This window comes from Balaenoptera ricei, chromosome 2 (assembly GCF_028023285.1).
Source record: "Balaenoptera ricei isolate mBalRic1 chromosome 2, mBalRic1.hap2, whole genome shotgun sequence".
NCBI lineage: Eukaryota > Metazoa > Chordata > Mammalia > Artiodactyla > Balaenopteridae > Balaenoptera > Balaenoptera ricei.
This window is the reverse complement of record NC_082640.1, coordinates 51623513-51647141: the sequence shown is the minus strand read 5'-3', so window position 1 is coordinate 51647141 and position 23629 is coordinate 51623513. Positions and strand designations below refer to the sequence as shown.

The window sequence follows — 23629 nt, the reverse complement described above, 5'->3', positions numbered from 1 at the left end:
TTCACATTAGTCCGAGGTCTCTCCTAAATCAAACTGTGCTTATATACAGAGGAAATATGAAATCAAAGTTATTTTCCTTCTATCTCTTGCAAGCTAATAAACTACCTCGAATTCATTGTTTAACTGAATATACTGTTCTGTGCTTAGAGATGCTGTGGTCCAAACTCTGTCTTCAGTCAAGGTGAGGCAGAGGTGAATACGGCCCCAAAAGGCTCAGTGCTGGATCAACACACTCAAGAATGGGATAGATAGTCTTTTGTTGGTAGGTATTTGCAGAATACATTAAAAAAGGTAGGGGGGCTTCCTTATCTGATCCAAAATGGTGCAGTTTTCTGTATCACATTCTTACACAATTCCCAATTATCTAAAATGCTGAGGAATGAAAGACAGAGTTCTGTTTCTTTTGACCAAATAGCTGGAAGTATTAAAAAGTTAAGGTAGACTAGAAATAAAACACGATTCCAATATGTTTTAAACCAGATTTAAGTTTTTTTTTTTAATTCAAATTGACCCAAAGCAAAACTTACATTACAAAGGAAGAACAAAATACATTATGATATAACACACTAGGAGTTACATGAAAGCTAAATTTGTGGGCAAAGGGCCTCATCCCAATCACATTCTGGGCTGATGAGCAATTCTGCAAGAAAGTTAGAATCTCAGTTTTTGTATGGTCCACTCTGGTAATTAAACTACACATTCTCATCTCATAGGGTGTGTATCCGACAAATCAAGCTAGACTCCCTCACGCTCCAGATGTGTACTCTTGCTACTGCCAGAACACTGAATTCTCTAGCGGAAATGCTGTTCCAAGCATGACTGATAATGAATTAAAAAAACAAAATAGTCAAGTCCTCCAAACTAACAAGCGTGGATTATTCTGTGGTAAATAGTTTAGAAATATGGGAATTAAATAGTCTAAAAAACTTACTCTGCTGTACATTTATAAACACAAATATTTACACACAAAAAAATCTGTTTTTAAAAGATGAGGTCTGCAGTTCATTAATGATCATAATCTTTTATGAGCTGGTTTCTTTGGTGTACTTGCCAAATATATTTCTATAAAGGTTTAGTAATAGGCTTAAATAATAAATTTCAAAAGAAACATAGAAGGATCAGTGACAAATTTGATTCTGAACATTTCAGTCAAGATTGAAGTCAACATTTCAGTCAAGATTCTGGAAAAACCAATCAGTTGATTTTCTGAAAATATCTGTTCTCATTATGTTACTACAGAAAGCTTCTCTGCCAATCAAATTCAAGTGCAGACCTGCACGTTCATCCCTATATTCCACAAGTTACCAACCTGGAGACATTTTAGTTATTGTTAAATATGATATGTGATTGGGATTCTATTAACAACAACAAAAAAAAACATTCTTTTTAAACTTCCAGAAAAATGAAACCTCAAACAATAAATAATGGAATTATACACTTCTTCATTAAATAGAAATTTTGATTCCAGGAAGAGCGCTCATAATTTTTTTCTGAAGTCGCAGCAGCAATACAGAACAAAGAATTTACCTTCATCTGACCTTTATACTTGGAATTCCCTGACTCAAACTCAGTGGCTAACTTAGTTTGGAAACCTTTGACTGGCTGGGGAAAGAAAATCATTTTGAACTAACTGAATAAATTAATAGACACATGAGGAAATAAGTCCTGTGCAAATGTAACATTAACATCATTGCTCAGAGTGCAAGACCCCGCAAGCCCTCCCATCTCCTCGTCTCCCTGGGCCCAGGGTTTCAGGGAGAAGTAACACAATTCATTTCTGGCCATGCCAGGTCCCTGATGCCGCAAATGTGTCTTAGCTCTGACCTGGCTATTGGTTTCCAGAATGAGAACACAGCTCAGCTCCTAGCTTCGTAAAGGACTCTCTCTCAGAAGATAACTTTTTGGAGATATTTTTATGAAAAACAAAAAACAGACCACCCATTTCTATCCATCATGTTCCAGTTACAGTTTTGGGATGGTTACAAAACTGGCCATACTCTTAGTGGCTCCCTGTAGAAGAGGCTACGTAGCCCATCCGTGATGCCCCACATCAACCTCTTCCCGAAGCTGCCTGTTCTTCAGAAACCTGTACCCAGCCTAGGCCCAGCAGATCAGACATCTGATGCCACAGCTACTCTGCATCCAAGAGAATAAACTCTGTGCTTGAGGAAATATCACTGCTGGCTCTGAAAAGGGTAAAGCCAGAGTAGACTCCTAATTCTGCTTGGTTATACTTTTCAGGTGAAACAGCTTTATACTTAATGACTTAAAACTACAAATTCAGACAAGAGAAGCCCTTCATCTTGTAAACTTCTGATAACGAATTTATTACTGGTGTGTAACTATTCTGAAATTTCCTAAAGCACTAAGAACAATACTGGGATATTTTTAAAGTTTCTTCTGAAACTAATATGATGACAAATCAAGCACAGAACTCATTTCCAAGGGCATCACCATAGATCCCTAAAGCCTCTAGAACCATCGTTATTGACACTTTATCATATTTATGTTTACACTGCAAACATATGCCAATCAACCCAGAAAATAACTGTTCTGAAGAGCGTCACTGTGTATAACTTTAAAATAGATAGGAAATGCTTAATTAGCATATTAGGAATTAACCAGATTTACAAATGTGCACCCATTAGAAATTTTACCCTTTAGAAATTTTATTTCAACTGGGAAGAAAAAAACACCATGAAACCACCCCAAATTATTTAACCATTAAAGCCAAATGGTTTAACAATATTTTGGGCTATTTTTAGGGAATACTCTACCACCAGGACATGAAATTTTCTGCTTAAAGTGAAGTAAAAGACAAAGCTTAAAATGGAAATTGCAACTGACATACTATGGTTCTGCAATTAAAATTAGTGGTGGTTCCTGTTCTCACAGGCATGTCAAAGCCAGCTGTGGAATGAGGAACATCAAGTGAAATAATGGATAAAATACACCAGAAAGAGTACTGCACTGGAGGCACTGTTTTAAAAACAGAATACATGGGCTTTATAAAGTTATTTTCTTTCCCATTAGTTTTTTTAAAAGCACAATTCAACTAGAGACAGAAGTTGAGACGCAACGTCTCTGGGTAGTGTACTACAGTTGTTAAAAAAATAAGTTAAAAACAAGAGCACACCAACAGGAAAGCAGAGGTAATGGATTTATGTCATCCAAAGCTACATTAATTAGGAAAAGAACAGTTTGAAACAGGCAATTTGTACTTATTAAAAATGACTGAGGTGACAGCGTTACTTTAAAATTTTCTTAGGGCGTTTTCCAGTAGAACCCAGGATGTCCTGGGTAAAACTGTGCCTCCAAACTGTAACAAGTGCTCTGCTGGTTTATAATATTGTGCACGTCAATGAAACCATAAATTTGAAAAGGGTAAATTCTCCACTCCTAACCTGCTTGTGTCATTTTGGAAAAACAATTGTTTTAAATGCAATATTGTATAGAAAGCTTGAACCTCGTAAACTTGGACCAAGAAACCAAATTAAGACCTTCAAGCATGTGGGGTGTGTGTGTGTGTGTGTTTATATATATAAAAACATCCCTCCCCTACAATGAAAACCAAACAAACAAACAAAAAAAACCTAAAAGTGTATACCTGCTTTCTGATTTCACAGCAAATCAGAAATTGCATAGGATATACTTTGTGCAAGGCAAAAAGCCTTTTAAGTATCTGGAATATAACTCCTAATCTTGCTCACAGTTCTGTGTATATCAGATATCATCAAATTTGTGTTTTAAGTAGTCTTTCATGACCTTGGCAATTGGTAGTTCATCAAGTAGCTTTAGGTTTTGAAGGCCTATACATTGTCGAATTTTAATTCGGCACAGGTCCTGCAAGTTTCTGGGCTGTCCTATAAAGACAGAAAAAAGAAAATGTTACAAAGCTGCAAAGCACAACATTTAAGGCCGGCTTTAAGGTTCTGAAAAGAATAGTTTATTTCACTGGGACGTGTCTCTCTGTGGACTTTACATGCAAAGGATCAGAGAGACTCTAGCTAGGAGGACATGTCCTGGGTACCTTCATACGGCGTCTCATTTGATTCTTTTCACATTCCTGGGAGGGTCGATATTTTCACCTCCATTTTACAAATAGGGACACTAAAGATCAGGGATTTTAGTCAATTGCTCAATGTCAGACGGCCAATTAAAGCTTTTTAGACAGAGGCTAAAACCAGATCTTCTGACTCTAAGCCTGGTATGCCTACCAGTACAAACTGGAATGTCAGTTCTTGTCCCAGGTAGGCCTCTAATATGCTGGGTGAACCAGTGTGAGGCAAATCACTCTTCTGGGCCTCAGTTTCTCCACCTGAAAAGTGAGGGAACTAAAAGAGATGCTTTCTAACATGGCTCCTCCTGTCAGCTCACTGTCCAGGGCACGGAACACAATCCTGGGGAGCTCTCCCAAATGACATCTGCCCAGCTGTTCACCATGATTCTGGACACAGCAGAACTTGGCTGTGGGGAGGGCGTGGACTGGGAGGGAAGGGGGGGGCAGAAAAAGCACCCCAAGCTATTCTGAATCTCCATCTCTTCAAACATGCCACCCAGACCATCTGCCGATAAAAACCTCTGCTATAACCTAACTCAAAAGAAAAATTACAAAATGCAATTTCTTTCACTTTTGAATATTGTGTTTTACCAAATCAATACAGATGACCACAACACAAGCGAAAATTCTTTGCCACAGAGCCTCAGAAGTGTTTGGATTCACATAAATTCTACTTTCATATTAAATGGTAATAATAATACAAACTGACATATGTTGAATGTGTACTCTGTGCCATGTAGTCTTATAAGCTCCCGACATATACTAACTCGTTTAAACCTTTTATGAGGGAAACACTTTGATCATCATCCCCATTTTACAGACTGCTTGCGTCTCTAAGTAACATGCTCAAAGTCAAGCAGGATGCTATACTTCAGCGATTCTCAAACTTCTTGGTCTCAAAACCTCTTTACACTTTACCATATTAGAAGTTAAAACAGAAATTTCAGAAATACTTATTAATTCATTTAAAAATAACAAAGATAAACCCATTATATGTTAACATAAATACCACTGTTATGAAGGTAACAATATTTTCAAAAATAAATGAGAAGAATGGCATTCTTTCACATTTCTGCAAACCTTTTAAAGGTCTGGCTTAACAGATGATAGCTGAACTCTCATATACGTTCTTACACTCAATCTGTTGTGATGAAACCACATCATCCAGTCTCTGGGGAAGTCCACTTACTCTCATAAAAGAAGGAATGTGGAAAAGACAAATAATATCTTAGTATTATTATGAAAATTGCTTTGACCTCGATATCCTGAAAGGGTCTGGCTAACTCCAGGGGTCCCGAGGCCATACGTGGAGTACTACTGCTATACTCAGTACTTACTTGAATTGTACTCGTTTACAGGGATCACCATTATTCAAAATTAAGTAATTCTTTATAAACAAAAAAGGGTCTTTAAAACAGACCTTTGCTCTGTAAGGCCTGTATGAACATGTGCTTTCCAAGAGGTACTTAATACATGGTCTCTTAACAGAATCACAGCTGAAGCTACTGCTTTCCTAAAAATGGCTGTAAGCTAGGGGCACGTGTATCCGTGGATGTCTGCATAAGGATCCCTGTGAGGCTGTAGCACTCACTCATGAGTCTCTTGGTGAGGTATGTCCCCCTCATCGTCCAGATCTCTACTAAAAGGGCACTGCTGAAAGGGAGATGAGGTCAGGTTCCCCATCAGATACTCTCTGAGCTCTTTTTCTCTACAGTACTTAACAAGGCTATGATTTTACATTTACTTGGTGACTACCCATTAATGTCCATCTTCCTCACATGTTCCATGAGGGTAAGACGATTTCTGGCTGCCAATGCAAAAGTCCAATGCCTGACACAATACTCAACAAATACTAGTTGAACAAATGAACACTTAATACGCTTGTCCTTAAAGTATAAAACAGTCAGCTCATTGCAAAACACACCCATGTCAATGGCAAATCATTTTCTAACCTGTTTTGAATTATTTTTCATCACCATTCATGGGCTACCTTTAGGAAGAGAATATATTATCACTGTCATTTTTCAATAAATGCTTATAGTATTTGATCTGCAAATGCAAACCAGAATATGTATCAGATTTGAATCTTCTTTTTTTAAAGAATTTGATTTTCCTAATAGATGGCAGGTTCTTTTCAAGTACAATATTAATGAAAAGAACAACCACTATGTATTCAGGCAAAAAACAGATGACATAGAATTGACATATATAAATATACATGTGTACTTAAATGGAAACATATCATCTAACAATGTGGAAAACCTGTATTATTGGAATTTGCTTAGCTTAGAAAAGATGGAGACAAAAGGTTCCAAATAGGGGATCTTCTGATGGTCTCGTTTTGTGGCAGATTATACTCTCCAAAAACGACCACAGTACCTCCTATGCCTCATGTTCTTTTTTTACAACGTGACTGGATACCCCATCATTCAGAGACGGTATCTAGGTTCCCTCTCCTTGAAACTGGGTGGGCTCGTGACTATGGTGGAACTCATAGATCATAGCTTTCACCTGGCTCTTGGGACATTCACTCTTGGCACACACCTATCACCACGCCATGAAGAAGTCTCAGCAGTCTACAAAAAGGAACTGAGGTCACTGCCCAACATCCGGGCTGAGCTCCCAGCCAAGTGCCCGCACAACTAGCCAGCCATCAGAGTGAGCCGTTTTGACAGTGGAGAGGCCCCAGTCAAGTGGCTCCAGATGACACTGCTTGGAGTAGAGAAGTAAAATAATCAACTATTATTATTTTAAGCCACTAAAATTTGCAGCATTAGATAACCAAGTGAGATTCTGGGACGTGGAAGTAGGGGGTTGCCATTAGAAAAAAAATCTAAAATAGGTGGCTTTGTCATTGGGACCAGGCAGGGGGGAAAAGCTTTGACGAGGCTGTTGGTCAGGGCTTAAAGGAAAGTTTTTAAAATGTTACTAGAAGCTGGAGGAAAGGGGAGACTTTTAATTGTTTAATAAATTCAAGGGATGCAGCTAAAGAAATACTTACTACCACCCTCAGAAGCTATTGGTGCATTAGCCTTTCCCAGGGAAAAATGCACTTTCTATGCCTAAATATCAGAAAGTTTTACTCAATTTGCTACCGAATTTTCTTCTTCTGAAGCAGTGTGTTGTGGCAGTCTTTTAATGTTTGGGGAGAATGTGATCTTTTGAAGATTTCCTGACCATGTATAATTCCTGTCTGCAGAAAGACCTTGAATGGTAAAGGCCAGAGTGGGTAAAAGCATCAACTCTGCAGCCAGCATCAACTGCTGGCCCCAGTAGCTCTTGGGTGAGCTACTTAGCCTCCTGCCTTGGTTTCTGCGTCTATGAACTAAGGATAACACCACCTACATAATAGGCCTTACAAGCATAAAAAGAATTAGTTTTGGTAAAGTGCTTACAATAGTACCCAGGCATATAGTAAGAGCTATAGGGTATTTGGTAAATAAATGGTAAAATAGTAATTTTAAATACTTGTAAGGATATGTTTTGCTTCCCCTTCTCAGAAAAGCAGAGGGCTCCTTTTTGGAAGATGAAGCTTCCTGGTGTTAAGACGGTAAGAAAACTAGCTGACAACTTAACAGTAAAAGAACAACTCGTAATCTAGTCCTGGGAAACAGTCCTGAGCAAATTGATGGAAATCATATTCTGGAAATCACTACATGACCTGGATTCGGCAGAGATGTGAGAACTTTGTATAAAAAAGCTGTGCAGTAATGAAGTGAGGTGTGTCGTTATACTACTGCTCCACAAATATACAGATATTCCCTCACCTTGCCAGGTAGTGGCACTGAGTGAAAAGCAGGCTACATAATAAAGAGTAATAAAGACTAATTGTAATGACTGTTATTTCTAAGACTATTTAAGGACCCATTTTTTCAGGAATATCATTTTAGGAATAGAAGATTATGACTGAAAAGAAGTACAGGCATACCTCGTTTTATTGCGTTTTGCAGATACTGCATTTTTTACAAATTGAAGGTCTGTGGCAACCCTGAATTGAGGAAGTCTATCAGCGCCATTTTTCCAGCAGCATTTGCTCACTTCATGTCTCTGTGTCACATTTTGGTAGTTCTTGCAATATTTCAAACATTGCCATTATTATTATATTATTATGGTGATCCGTGATCAGTGATCCTTTTCTTGAAGTTACTACTAGGCTAAAGGCTCAGATGATGATTAGCATTTTCTAGCAATAAAGTATTTTTTAAATTAAGGTACGCACATTGTTTTTTTAGACATTGCACACTTGATATACTACAATATAGTCTAAACATAACTTTTCCATGCACTGGGAAACCAAACAATTTGTATGACTTGCTTCATTGCAATAGTCACTTTATTGCAGTGGTCTGGAACAGAACCTGCAGTATCTCTGAGATGTGCCTATTATTTATTTTCTTGTCAACATATCACTCAAAAGTATTTGCTGAGCACCTACTATGTACTTAAAAATGTACTGTCCCAAAGATTAAAGGGGCAAGAGAAAGAAGGAGGTGGTGGCAGAGGAAAAGAAGGCAGAGAAAGAGAATAAAGGGAACAAAAGCAAAAAACCAACACACGTGCACACTGTTTACCAGGTGTCTTAGAAAATTACTCCTGTCCTGTTAAGTAGCAACTGCCTTGTCCGTGGGATGACAGGGGAGACCTTGGGGGACATCTCACAAAAAGAGTATAATTTAAGGAATTATAAACACTATGGGGGATACAGAAACACTACAAACTATTATTCATACTAATGAACTACAATGGGATTACATAATACTTCAAAGGGTATAAAATAGGAAATCAGCTTTTGAAGGGTCTGGTCTAGTATAATTACAGCAGCATAATTTTGAAAATTAAATATCCTAAAGCACCTCCTTTTGACACGACAACCATTGCATTTATAATAGGCTAAACTTATTTACTTAGCGCTCTCCATCTTAGGTCAACATCTGGAATGGTCTCCCAATACCTCTTTGTTTTATCTCAGTTTCCCATTGTAAGATCCTACCATAAACACGTTTTATTCCTTTGCTCTTGCCTCTGAATTCCCTTCACAGGGACTTAGTATGAAATGTGTTAAATCTTATTTTACAGGACAAAGGTAGTTGTGAGCTCACCTCAAAATAAAAATCATGGTATTGTAAAATAAAAGGCTACTCTGATTTAACTCTTAGATAGAATCCAAAAGTACACAATATCAGCCTTGATGACATTTGTCCAATTGTTACACTTTTCTTCACAGGCACACGAGCTTTGACCTATTTTTCTCATTTGCACTAAGCCAAACAAAAGCATATATTGCTTCCTAACAAATAACAGAAATCCCTAGAAGCCTACATAAAAAATAGAAAGTAATACAAATATGATAGAAATAGTACAGAATAAGGTAATACTTTCCATATCAAAGAACCTTAAAATGTGGTGTAATTTGACTTAAAACTGTGTACTATTTATTTATTTGTAAAAGTGATTTTAATAATTGGGACTAAATAACCTAATAAGACTACAATGTAGATGTGTAGCAAAATCCCCATTGAGAAGAAATATCAATAATCAAAAATAACCTTAGTTAAAATGTGTTACACAAATTATTTCCCCAAAGAGTTATACTAAGTAACACTATTTTGGTAAGTCATACTAAAAAAAAAAAAAAAGGTCAAAGAAATTGATTAAAGAAGCATTTGAAAGGAACACAGGAGTAAGGGCACCTGATGCCGAGGGGTTGTATGGGGTCATCTGCTTACATACCTACCTGTTGCTGTGCTGGACTTAGCTGAGAAAGTCACAGCCTAAATTTCACTTTCTTAAAGTCATGATTTATATTCTTACTTTTTTTTTTCTTTTTCTATGAAGAGAAATTTGGCAGTTTTTTCTATCTATCTATCTATCTATCTATCTATTTATTTATTTATTTATGGCTGTGTTGGGTCTTCGTTTCTGTGCGAGGGCTTTCTCTAGTTGTGGCAAGCGGGGGCCACTCTTCATCGCAGTGCGCGGGCCTCTCACTATCGCGGCCTCTCTTGTTGCGGAGCACAGGCTCCATATCAGTAATTGTGGCTCACGGGCCTAGTTGCTCCGCGGCATGTGGGATCCTCCCAGACCAGGGCTCGAACCCGTGTCCCCTGCATTGGCAGGCAGATTCTCAACCACTGTGCCACCAGGGAAGCCCTGTTCTTACTTTTTTTAAAGTTTAAAACTTTGCAGCTAAAACATACTACTTGACTATGACTAAAATTTAAATAAAGACATATTTCAGGTTACTATAGTGTTTATAAAATAGTATTTTAAAATGCCCGTGATTTCAGGTTACTGTAGTGTTTATAAAATAGTATTTTTAAATGCCCATAACTTATGTTCTAGAAAGCAACAATCTTAAGTACTTGATGGATTAAGTCTCTGCAAAACAGTTTATCCAACTCATTTCCATTTACCTAACCTTTTACTCTTAGAAGTATGAGCCCTTTATTTTTCAAATTCCTTTTGGTCAATTTACTTATTTAAAAAGTTTTTACTTAAATAAAATATTTTAAAATTATTTAAATTAAATTATTAAATACATTAAAATTATTTAAAATTTAATTTAAATAATTAATTCCTTTTATTAACTCCTTTAATTCCTTAAAACATACAAATCGAAATATTGATACAAACCAGCACTACCTTTTACATACCACTGAAGCATACTGAGCAGCTACTTCAAGTATTTGAACAGCATCTGCTAGAAACACAGGTCACTGCATTACCTTAGACTCCTCTGGATATTAAACACAAACCCAACTGGCATATTCTCTGCCTTAAGAGTAATTTATATGAGAGCCTGCCATGCTATGTAAAAAAAAAAAAAAAAAAAAAGGTGTTTAGTGAACAGTTAAGTGGTTAACTTACTCAAGGACTCCTTGGCACCTCTGATATGCTGCTGTGCATGGTGAATATCTGAAACTGGTATCTAGAATCCAGGGTACTAGTCTTCTAAACTGACTTGCACTCTTAAAATTATAGGACCTCAAAGAATTTTTGTTTAGTGTGTTATATCCATCTATATTCATCATATCTAGAAAATAAACTTTAGAAATTTTAAAAATACTTATTGATTCACTTAAAATAATAGTAATAAATTTATTATCAGTTGAAATAAGTTTTTATGGGAAAAAAAGCTGCTTTTCAGAACAAGAAAGATTTCATGAGAAGAGTGGCACTGTTTTACATCTCTGCAAATATCTCTTAGGTCTGGCTTCAGAGAAGACTACTGGATTTAGAGATCTGCTTCTGCGTACCATCTGTTGTAATATGCTGTCTTGATTGAAGTAGATGAAGAAAATCCAGACTCATATAGGTAGTTGGAAAAGGAAGGAATATTTTAATGGCCTTTTTAGATAATCATGGATCTTCTTTGATACTTCACCAAAACTCAACAAGAGGTGTTTTTTTAAAGGTTAGATTAGATGCAATATGGAATCTGAAACCACAACAATGAACTTTTTTATACTCTTTCACATTAAAATCCATTGGTCTGTTTTGCCCTCTGAACGGATCTTTTACCCATGCATGATTTTGTAACATCATGCATTAGTTGTTTGGAAAATACTGGCTACCTGGGTTATTATGCAGATCTTCCAAATGTTGACCCAATTTATTACATGATATCAAAAAATTACTTTTGTTATTATCTCTACTAATCTCAAAAAAGTCTTTACATATTGGGAAACTGTCAATGTCCCAGTGGCAAATACAAAAATACAAGCTTTTCAAAATTCTAATTTTCACTTGAAAGCTCAGATTTTATGACACCATAAATACTGTCAGTTGTTTTCCTTAAGGTGACAAATGCACTTTATCATTTTCAAGAAAATGTCTACCAAATACCAAAGCCTAAACAGCTATAGTTTGGCTGTCCGTCCATCCTTCAGGTAAAAATGGTATTCCACCAAAAATGCTGCTGGTTCAGCTCAAACAAATCACAGATGTACTTTTCCTCAATTCAGTCACAGCACTTCATTACATAGTAAGAATACTTTCAATTTCCATCCCACAGAATATTTAAAAGGTACATACTGAAAGGGATAAGATTTAATAAAATTAAATCAAAGAGATTCCTAAATGTAACTGGAACACTCTTTACTGAGATTGCCTTGTGGTGAAGAACACAACTACTAGTACCCTCTGGGACTACTGCCTTGATTAATGCTGAGGTACCTGCCATTTTACCCACCACCGCTCTTACACCATCAGTGCAAAAGTCAGTGCAGAGATGTAGACGTAGAGAATGGACATGTGGGCACGGCGGGGGAAGGGGCGGGTGGGATGAATTGGGAGACTAGGTTTGACATAAATACACTACCATACGTAAAACAGATAGCTCATGGGAACCTGCTGTATGGCACAGGGAGCTCAGCTCCGTGCTCTGTGATGACCTAGATGGGGCGGGGGGATGGGGAAGGGGGGAGGGAGGTCCAAGAGGGAGGGGATATAGGTATACATATAGCTGATTCACTTCATTGTACAGCAGAAACTAACACAATGTTGTAAAGCAATTTTACTCCAATAAAAAAAAAAAAGAAAAGGCAGATAATATCTTAGTATTGTTATGAAATTAGTTTTGGCCTCATGGGCACCTAAAACTGTCTTGAGGACCCCCAAGAGTCCACACTGTTCTACATGAATCCAGAAACAAAATAAAATAAAACCACAAGCAGTAGGATATCATCCCCTTTAAGAGTGTTTATTGGCAAGAATTTTTAAAAGGAGGGACCCCACGGACTATGGTGTAATTCCCCCATTTTTCAGAGGAGGAAACAGATCCATGAGGCAGGTGGAGGCTAAGCAGCTTGCCTAAGTTTATTAGGTAAGTCAGACACTGGGTCAAGAGCCCATTAGCTGCTCTCTCCACCACCAGACTCAGTTGATTCAACAGCACCCATGACACAGGCACAGCTGAGAAACCTTCAGGACGCTATAAGGGAGACACGTGCCTCTGAATACAAGTGGGCAAAACTCTACTCAGCCCAAGGGACCATGGATAGGATGATTTTCACACTGTAAGTAAAAGTGATAAAAACAGTGAACAGACTTCAGGTTTCAGCTCCAACATATAAAGAACTTGAAGTCCTCACTCCAGTCCTTACAAGAAGAAAAAGCTGAACAAACTGAAATTAATGACTTATCTAGGACCCATCGGTAAACTGATGTCGCAGGGCAAACCTCCACCATAAAATCTGGAGAGAGAATCAGATCTAGAGTCACAGCTGAAATCTGTGCACCTGCAGCAGTAGCTACTGGAGCCACAAACTGGTAGGAACACTTAAATGGTCATTTTGACAAACTGCCAGTAGCTGTGCATGGACCAGCCTGAGAGTGAGAGCCACAGTCTTAGGAAACCCCCGCATGTTCTGAGCTTTCTTTTCAGGAACCCCATCAGGTTCTCACATGAAGAGCCAATAAAGACCCCCTCATGGCTCTGCCAGGGGGAGGGTGAGAGTAATTATCTGGCATACACTCAGAAACTTCACAACAAAGTCTGTTCTCCAAGGGAAGAGACTTCACCAGAGTCTTACCCCACCTGGAGAATAAACGTTTCTCTGACTTCAGCCACAGCAGTCCTCCTAGCTCACCAAGGTGCGGGTATTTGGGGGTGGGGGGCAGGGCATGAAACAGGGGAGAGGGCAAAACTGCTTTCTCATGAAATCTCTCTCTCTTTCTTAAAAAACTTTCATATTCTGAGTAACTCCTTGACTCGGAAAGTTTACACTGTAGGGCAGGGAGATGATAAGGGGAAAAGAACACTAGATTACAATCCCCTTGCTCAAGGAGAGTTCTATTATTATTTAACCATTTCCTCAGGGTAAGCTTTACTTATGAAATAGTCTTTCTTGAAGTTTTAACGTTGCACCTCTTTTAACAACAGTTTCTTGTGCTCGCCCTTTCTTGTGCATAAATGTTAATTTTTTCTTTTGAATTGGGCAAACATTCCTACAATCTCTGCTCTTTATCTTCAGCTAGAGAATTTTTGCCCATTCCTATATGCCAGAGCTTCCATGATCCTCTTAGCTCCAAATGGTGTCTGTGCAAACGCTACGTACAAATTATTCTACTTTAATTAACTGCATGCATTTGCATGACCCTCAGAATGAGTGTCTCCAACAGACCTCCATCAACGGACCTCCATCAGAACGTCTGCTGCTGTCTGTCATCACCACCATTTCTACCTGTCATTAGTCACATCTTCATTGCTCTCTCTGTTGTTGTCCCTTTAGTTTATTTGCTCCACTCTTTTTTTTTTCTAGTAAGAGAACTAAAAGACCAAAAACTGGCTTCTCTAAGCAGGAAACATCTTTCCCTCAGCAAGGTGATACTCATTCTCCAGGTATGATCTTTGGCTCTTCTTAGCTGTATTTACTGTTCCAGGGCACAAAAAAGCTACTCCTTCAGTTGACTGGCTTTCTGGAGGCGACCACATTGACTTCCAGCCATTCTAGAAGGCAGAGGTTTCTGGAAGTCTGTCTGTAGAATAACAACACCTCTTTGTGGCTTCTCCCTCTACTGTGACCAACAAGGCACCCACAGATACTACCTTATAACTAAGCCACTAGACCTGCTCTGTTTTTATGGAGTGTGTATCAGAGTTTTTATGGCAATTTTTCTAAAAAGCCACAGTAGCTTTTAGATTCTAGGATTATGATTGTCTTGAGCTCTTCCAATTTAAATAACTCGCTCTCTACTAAAATGGCCCTGAATAAAGACCACCAAGTGGCATTTCTGCTGTCCTTACACCTCAGGAGTCTGAGTTATCAGATTTGAGGCCAAGGACTCGGGGCCTAGAGAGCGGTAGCTCTCAGCAGCAGTAAAGACTGAAAGGAGCTCAGGGATTTGACTTGATGGCTCCCGGAACCACCCAACCATCTTTCACTCTGGTTTTCTTTTCTTTTTTTAAAATTAATTAATTAATTAATCTATTTTTGGCTGCATTGGGTCTTCATTGCTGCACGCAGGCTTTCTCTAGTTGTGGCGAGTGGCAGGCTACTCTTTGTTGCAGTGTACGGGCTTCTCATTGCGGTGGTTTCTCCTGTTACGGAGCACGCGCTCTAGGCGCGTGGGCTTCAGTAGTTGTGGCAATGGGCTCAGTAGTTGTGGCTTGCGGGCTCTAGAGCGCAGGCTCAGTAGTTGCGGCGCACAGGCTTAGCTGCTCCGCAGCATGTGGGATCTTCCCAGACCAGGGCTCGAACCCATGTCCCCTGCATTGGCAAGTGGATCCTTAACCACTGCGCCACCAGGGAAGGCCTCACTCTGGTTTCCAAGAGAGCCAGTACAGAGCTCCTGAGGGCATCAGCTACAGTTGGTCCTTCTAGCACATAATTATTCACTAGGAAAAGAAAGTCTAATAAATAATGCATAGGTGAAGCAGAAACACTTAATTTGCTTTTGGCAGGAAACACCACTGATGGCAAAGTCAAGAAGTAATGAATTATGTTGCATCACCTGAAGACAGAGGATAACTGCAGCCTTCCAAGGACAGATGGTCCTTCACTTCTGAAAAGCATCCCAAGTTTGCTCAGCCACCATCCTTACAGATGCAGCCAATCAGCCAACCCACACTTACTGAGGACCTACTAGGTGTATGGCTCTGCTCTAGGTGCAGTGGAGAACTTAAACACAAAGAGGCAGTCCCGTCGATTTTTCTATCTGCCCTAATTTTAAAGGTACGTGTGAATCTCTTTTTAACTCAACATTCTTGCTCTCCAGCAGCACTCCATGGTGGAACTGAGCAGCTCCAAGGGCCGGGGGACGAAGGGGCAGCTCCCCCCATCCCCCTGGCTGCCTGTCTCCAGATGCAGACTACACAACAGTTTATAGAGTTGAAAATAGAGGCTAGGGTAGAATAAGAATCTAAGGGATTCACTCTGTAGGTAGCAAGCCAGCTCTTGCTGTTCATCTACCCTCACTTAATTAAATATTTTATTTAAAAAAAAACCACATATAGCACTTAAAATGTGCCAGGTACTGTTTTAAGTGCTTTATAAATATTAACTCATTCAATCCTCACAACAAGCCTGTAAGACAGATACAATTACCCCAATTTTAAGATGAGGACACTGAGGCACAGAGCGGTTAGCTAACCCACCCAAAGTTACAGCTAATATGTGGTAGAGTCAGGGCTGGTCTAACATAGTCTAGCCCTAGTCTACACCATTAACCACTGAGCAAAGTATTTAACAAACAGGCTGCGGCATTTATGTGTGTAACATGCCTTCCTGAAGACAGACAAGGAAGTCAAAACAACAACAATAGCAGCAACAACAAAGAGATATTCAGAATTTATTAAGAATAAGATATACTTTATAGGCTACATACCACGACAGAATTCTAACCTCAAGTTCAAGAGTAATCTTATCTTTCACTACACCAACACCCCTAACGGTCTATAAATGAAAACTGCTAGAACATTTGCTGAGAGAATCAGCATTTGAATTTTTGCTGTAGTCTTTTCCTAAAATGTGGCCTGGATCTGAAGGGTCAGCTGGGGAGGAATCAGCACACACAACATCTCCTGTCTCTGGGTACATCAGTGTGCCTCAAAAGCTTTCTGCAAGGGACCACCTACCAGATAGCCCAGAACACCTCTCCCAAGGCAGGCGTATCTGTGCTGTACAAGTCGACAGCCACTAGGCACTTGTGGATGTTTAAATTTAAATTAATACAATTAAATAAAATTAAAAATTCAGTTCCTATGTGGCACTTGCCACATAATAAGTGTTCAACAGCCACATGGAGCTAGTGGCTACCACAGTCGACAGCAGAGAGACCATTTCCATCATCACAGAAAGTTCTATTGGACAGCATGAGTTAGACCCTGAGTGTGATTTCTGTTTATGCTTGAGTCTGAATATACTTAGCGGTAATAATTTCATCCTTCCCTTCTTATGAATAAACAAAATCCAAATTACACTTCATTTCTTCATAAGTTTTCTACTCCCAAATTCAGCTCTCAGGAGGGCAGTGGATTATTTACAAGCAGGTCAAGTAAACTCCTCACCCTCCAGTACATGGTACCCAGAATGTGTTTCTTCTTCCATAACAATGAATGAAACATAAAACTTAGGTGAGGAAGGGGAATTCATTAAACAGTGTGACAGACAAATGTTTTGTTTATAGACTGTGGCTTCATGTGGGATGTTAAGCTCTGAGACACATACTTGACTGGTCACAAGGAAGTCGGACAGAAGAGGGTGGCTACTCCACACAAACTAATACCTCTATCTGAAAAACAACACGAACACGTGCACCACTACATACAGTGGGTCAGACACTTTTCCTGGCTTTAAAAAAAAGTGCCCACACAAAAACAGGTCAGTTATACAATCCTGTGTGGGGCCAGAGACAGTGGCACCAAATTTTCCACTGGGAGCAAATTTTTCTTTACAACACTTTCTGATTTCTATCATCCTTAACCTGCATTACTAAGATGCCTGATAAATAACAGTTGTTCCATTTCATGTGTGTTCACATTGTAAAGAAGAAGAAAAGCAACAATAAAACATGAGCAACAGCTTAGCAATAAAGCACAAATTCTAGGACACTTCCATAGCTGTGGATGCTAAGATCCAAAATTCTCCTAATTCCTCAATCTCAATTCCAGGAAAGCCTGGAAAGACTATGTTTATGACCAGTAGGAACTGCCTTGTTCTAGCATCGATCTTAACATCTAACATCGGGGGTGTTCTAACACCCTATCTACCCCCATTTACTTTTAGTAACACAACTGAATTTTTAATGAAATCCTGTGATATAGAGCTTTCTTTTCATTTCAGATGAATGGAATGAGCAGGGCTAATAAGAATCATTAATGTCTGGTCATTTTAAGTTGTAAAAATACCTTAAGCTCCTCAGAAGATGCAAAATTTGTTAAAAAATGTAATAATAGTAATAATTAAATTACATACTTGTGACTTCTTGTAAGAAATCCAAACATGGTCGACTACTTCCAGAAATGCTTATTGAAACAGCCAGTGGGGTCTGTCCTTCATAGTTCCTTGTGTTTGTGTCCGCTCCATAATTATATAACATCCGTGCACAAAGCACATCATCCCTAAGGGCAGACAAATGTAAAGGAGTCTGTCCATCTTCTAAGCGACCCAAGTTTGTGTCTGCTCCTCTCTGAAGGAACATTCGGCAGTAAGAGTGATTGCTTTTGATCACAGCGTATCGCAACAGGAAACCGTTCTGAATGTCGATGTTGGCATTGTGGTCCAGGAGGATTTTCACACAGCTTGACCTCTCTCGGATAATGGCGAGCTGAAGCGGTGTTGTACCTTTATCACTGAGCGGGTCGACCTCAGCCTTGAACTCCAGTAGGAGTCGGACAAATGAGTCCCTACCATAGTGAGCAGCCACATGAAGGGGAGTCCAGCCATCATTGCTTTTTGCATTAATAATGTCGCTCCTGTATTCAGATTCTAACATCAGGCGTGCAATCCGGGCCCGGCCATGCATGGCTGCGTAATGAAGTGCAGTGAAGCCTCCAATTAAGTCCTTAACTGTGGGATCAGCTAGAGTTAAAACCAAAATGAAAACATTAGCAGACTCTGAGACAAAGCAACAAACTCTGCCATGGCACAGCACATCTTAGCCAATTCTCATATGAAATGTGAAATGATTAAACACTATAATGAATATCAAGTCCTTCTTGCCTTAGCTTAATTGAAATACCGTTTTAATGGAAAAAAAATTTTAGTAGAAAGTTATCAAACCTCAATTAATAGGATGAGTATATGACTTACAAAGCGTTTAAAAGCTATATACAAAAAACACAGAGTGCAGATCACCACATCCCCTCTCTTTGCTAATTTCACTCTTTGCTAATTTCACCAATTGCCCTTGGCTTCCCAACTCCCTCATCTCTGTACTGTTTCATGTTTCTCTTCTGTTTTGAACTTTTTGTTTTATTTTCTCTTCTGCTGCTTCTTGGTCTTAAAAAGAAGCATGTGTAGCAACATCTGCTGCTCTAAATTACGGATGTACTGTGGTCTGGCAGACTGTGTTGTTTTAGGGTGTATTAGGTAAAAATTAAAAAAAAAAAAAGGTTTTCTGTGATCTGTAAGAATTCCAAAACATGTAAGATATATGTTAAGTGATCTTGATAAATCATGTTTTTATAAGATAAAACTCTATTCTGAATTCTTCGTTTTACAAGAACTTTGGAGTTTGTAAGAATTAAGCAGCACACTTTGTGTGAAAAATTGGGAGAAACCTCAGCACTGAATAAATATTATTTTCTAAAACAGTTCCAAACCTCTCTCCTAAATCGACAGATTTCTGGAAGAAAAAAAAGAAATAGAAGAGAAGAAAAGAAACGAAAATGATTTATCTGCTGTGTGACTCCTCAAGTCACAGACTTTTGTCACCTGCCCCCAATCTTTCCTAAAGCTGAGGGTCAGTTCTACACAGCTCTCATCCCACTAGCCTTCCTGGACAAGGGCAGAAAAGGGGCAAGAACCCTCATATGCTATAGGTAGGTCACTTCCTGGAGGCCAGCAATTCTGTGTGAAGATAACTGGCTGGACCTAACTACCAAGGATTAAAATACTTTCTCCTTATAAAAGTCACCATTAATTTTTAGCTTGTTCATGAAAGAGAAAAATTCATAAGTGTTCTTCAAACAAACAAACGAAAAGCCTCCACAGTCATGTGATTAAACACTCACGTTTTGTTTAGTAAAATGTTGCTTAGTTCTAAAACATTTTATGACAGCTTGGTCTCTCAGAAAAACCTATGAGGCAGAAAACTGTATCTAAAATAGTAATAATACTGTGGAGCATACAAATTTCAATTAAGAAATAGTTACAACAAAAGCTATAAAAAGTTAACACTTTTTAGGTAAGCTATATCAGTTGAATTTCTAAGATTATTTCATATAAACTGACATTACACAACAGTAATATGACTTTTATGTGTTTAAAGAAAATAAGGGTATCATATCTGCCTTGGTCTTCACTAAAAGAAAAATATACAGTACCTATTCACTACTTAATTTAAAAAAAAAAAAGGAGCAAGAATATTTAAACAATGCACATTGCTGCCATCTACTGGTAAGGCATGAACATGAGCTACTAATGTTTCCATTTTGACAGATGATGCTGAGCCCTCAAGTCTGTTTTCAGATACCTTACTTACCTAAAGTAGACTAAGTGAAGACAGACATGAAATCTAAAAGAACCCCTTCTATTCAAATAAAACCGTAAATCTTGCCAAGATGGCCATTCCTAATCTATACCTGACCAATCAACTGCTTCCAGATATTCTCTCTTAATCTGTTAGTGAAATTTAAGAATACCCTTTTTCACTTCTCCCACCTTTCATCCACCATGGGTGCCTTTAAAGTTGCCAGCAAACAGTCTCATGTGCATCCTATACTTGCTTTATTTGACAGTAAAATTAAAATTATGTTACATAAAATTGCACTTGCATCTTTAGTTTTCCACCTCAGGTCTTTTTTAGATTCTACTTACAACTTGGTGCTCTACTGAGCTAGGAAAAACAAAGATTAACAAATACAGCAATGATCTGCTTAGTCTAAGTAAAAACCACTAAAATGCATTAATTGAGCACACACTGGAAACACAGCACAGAAGGAAGACTGTAGGTTAACAACTGTAATTAATAATTTGTTAATTTCTTTCCTCAAGAAATTAACAAATGGGAAATATAAGACAAAGATGAAAACAAAAATTAATTTAAGGATTATTAGCCAATGCAATAAGATAAGAAAAAGGTCTTATTTGTAATAGTAGCAGAAACTACAAAACACCTAGATATAAATTCTGTAAGAAATGTGCAGGGCACATGTGAAGAGACCTTCTTTGACTTAACTAAATTCACTTCATCTGTGTCTATTCAAATGTTCCTTCAACAGAAAAGCCTTCCCTGAACACTAACATGGCAGCCCCATCAACCTCATAACTTTGTCCGCTTTAGCAAGCTTTCTCCCCCCAGGTGCAACCTATTTAATACAAATTGTAGCAGTCTCAAGAAACCCATTTGAAAAGCTTGAAAGTATATATAAATAAAAGCAGACAAACATTCCCTACCAATATGGCTTCTTTCTTTCCAACAGCTTTACCGAGGTGCAATAAAACTGAACCATTTTAAGTATACAGGTTGATGAACTCTGATGAATTGTACACAGTCATGTGACTACCACTACAATCAAAATATTCCCATCATCTCAAAAAGTTCCTTCCTGCCTCTTTATAGACAATTTCTTACCCAAACTCTGGACCCCAGGCAACCACTAATGTTTTGCCTTTCTATAATTTGATATAAGTGGAATCATAGAGTATTAGGTTTTTGTATTTGACTTATTTCACTTATCATAATGTTTTTGAAATTCATCCATGTTGTTGTTGTTCATCAAAAGTTCATCCCTTTGTATTGCTGAACAGTATTCCATAATATGGATATACAGTTGTTTATTTATATAGTCAGTAGCAAATGGATAAATGGGTTATTCCTAGGCTATAATGAATAAGGCTACTGTGAACATTCATATACAAGTCTGTTTGTGGATATATGTTTTCAGTTCACTTGGGTAAATACCTAGGAGAAAATTGCCGGGTCATATGTTAAATGTACATTTAACCTCCTAAAAAAGGGCCAAACTGTTTTTCTAAGTGACTATACAATATTACACTCCCACCAGCAATGTATGAGAGTTCCTAATGTTCTACATCTTCACTAATACTTGGCATTATTAGTAATTTTAATTTTACCAATTCTATTGAGTATAAAGTGGTAACTTATTGGGATTTTAATATACATTTCCCTGATGACTACTGATACTGACTTATTCTGATACTGGGCTTATTCATATACTTTCTTTTGTGAAGTGTCTGTTGAAATCATTTACCCATTTTTAGTGTGTAGTTGTTGTCATTATTGAGTTTAAAACTCAATTGTGTATATATTCTGGATACAAGCCCTTTTGTCAGGTATGTTTTGTATTTTCTCCTAGTCGATAGCTTGCCTTTTCATTTTCTATACTGTGTCTTTTGAAGAGCAAAAGTTTTGAATTTTGATGAGATCTACTGTCATTTGTTTTCTTCTATGGTTTGTGCTTTTTGTGTCCTGTTTAAAAAATCTTTGCCCAACACAATGTCACATAGGTTTTGTTTTCTTCTAGAAGTTTTATACTTTTAACTCTTATATTTAGGGCAATGGTCCAATGCTAGCTGATTTCTGTGTACAGTGTAAGATCAGATCAAGGTTCATTATTTTCCATATAAATATCTATTTGATCCAGCACAACTTGTTTAAAAGACTACCTTTTCCTCGATGATTTATCCTGGTGCCTTTGCCACAAACCAATTTACCATACAAGTGTGGATCTATTTCTGAACTCTATTCTGTTCCACTGATCTAAAAGTGTATCCATATACCAGTACCAGATTGTCTTGATTACTGCAGCTTTATAGTAAGTTTTGATAGCAGGTAACATTCTCAAACCTTCTTTAAACTGTTTTGGGCAATAAATTTTAGAATCAACCTACCAATTTCTTCAAACAAGCCTGTTATAATGTTGATTGGAACTCTACCAACTCTAAAAATGTAAATCTGCCCCAAATTATCTAAATAATATTTATTCTTTCAAACCATGAGCACAGAATACCTCTCTATTTACTTAGGTCTTCTTTAATTTCCCTCAGCAACGTTTTGTACTTTTCAGCAGACAAGTACTGCACATCTTTCATTACATTTATTACTAAACTTTGTTGCTATCATAATGAATTGTTTTTACATTTCATTTTCTAAATGTTAATTGCTGGTATAGAGAAATAAAATTGATTTTTGTATACCAACCTGTGTATTCTGTAATCTAGCTAAATTCACTTTTTAGTTCTAGAATGTTTTTGAGATTTCTTACGATTTTCTAAACACACAATTATGTTCTCTGCAAATAAAGACAGCTTTACTTCTTCCTTTCCAATCCCAAGACTCTTATTTGAACAATAAAGTGTTGACGAAATGTAGTAAAAGCATATACCCTTGCCTTGTTCCTAATCTCAGAGGGAAAGAATTCAGCAGTTCACCATTTACCATGATGTAAGTTGTAGTTTTTCACAGGTGCCTTTCCTTAGGGTTTGGAGGTTGTCCTCTGCTTTTGGCTTGCTGAGAGTCTTTATGATGAATGGGTATACTATATCGTCACATGCATTTTCTGCATCTATTGAAAGGATCATTTGGTATTTACTTTTATTCTATTAATAGGGTAAATTACTCATCATATTTTCAGATGTTAAACAAAGCTTGCATTCCTGGGATAAACACTACTTGGTCGTGATGTAATATTCTTTTTTATATAATGATGGATGAGATTTGATAGTATTTTGTTAAGGTTATTTCTAACTTTTGCCATAAGGGAAACTGGTCTGTGGTTTTCATTTCTTGCAATGTCTTTATTTGGTTTCAGGGTACTATATGCCTTATACAATAAGTTTGGAAGTGTTTCCTCAAAGAGTTTGGGTAGTGCTGTTATTGTTTATTCCTTTAATATTTGAAATAATTCAACAGAAAAGGCAGCTGGGCCTACTTAAAGATTTT

The 23629-nt window shown here is 37.8% G+C and overlaps 1 protein-coding gene across 1 annotated transcript in view; it reads right to left on the bottom strand.

The window, feature by feature from the left end:
- Positions 1-467: 467 nt before the first annotated feature.
- ASB7 (ankyrin repeat and SOCS box containing 7) overlaps positions 468-23629 on the bottom strand; it is a 50624-nt gene continuing 27462 nt past the window's right edge. The window contains exons 5-6 of the mRNA XM_059915408.1: positions 17977-18582; positions 468-3863 (exon numbers count right to left, since the gene is read on the bottom strand). Of these exons, the coding sequence (XP_059771391.1) occupies positions 3724-3863; positions 17977-18582 (746 nt within the window). The 3' untranslated portion in view covers positions 468-3723. The remainder of the gene's footprint in view (positions 3864-17976; positions 18583-23629) is intronic.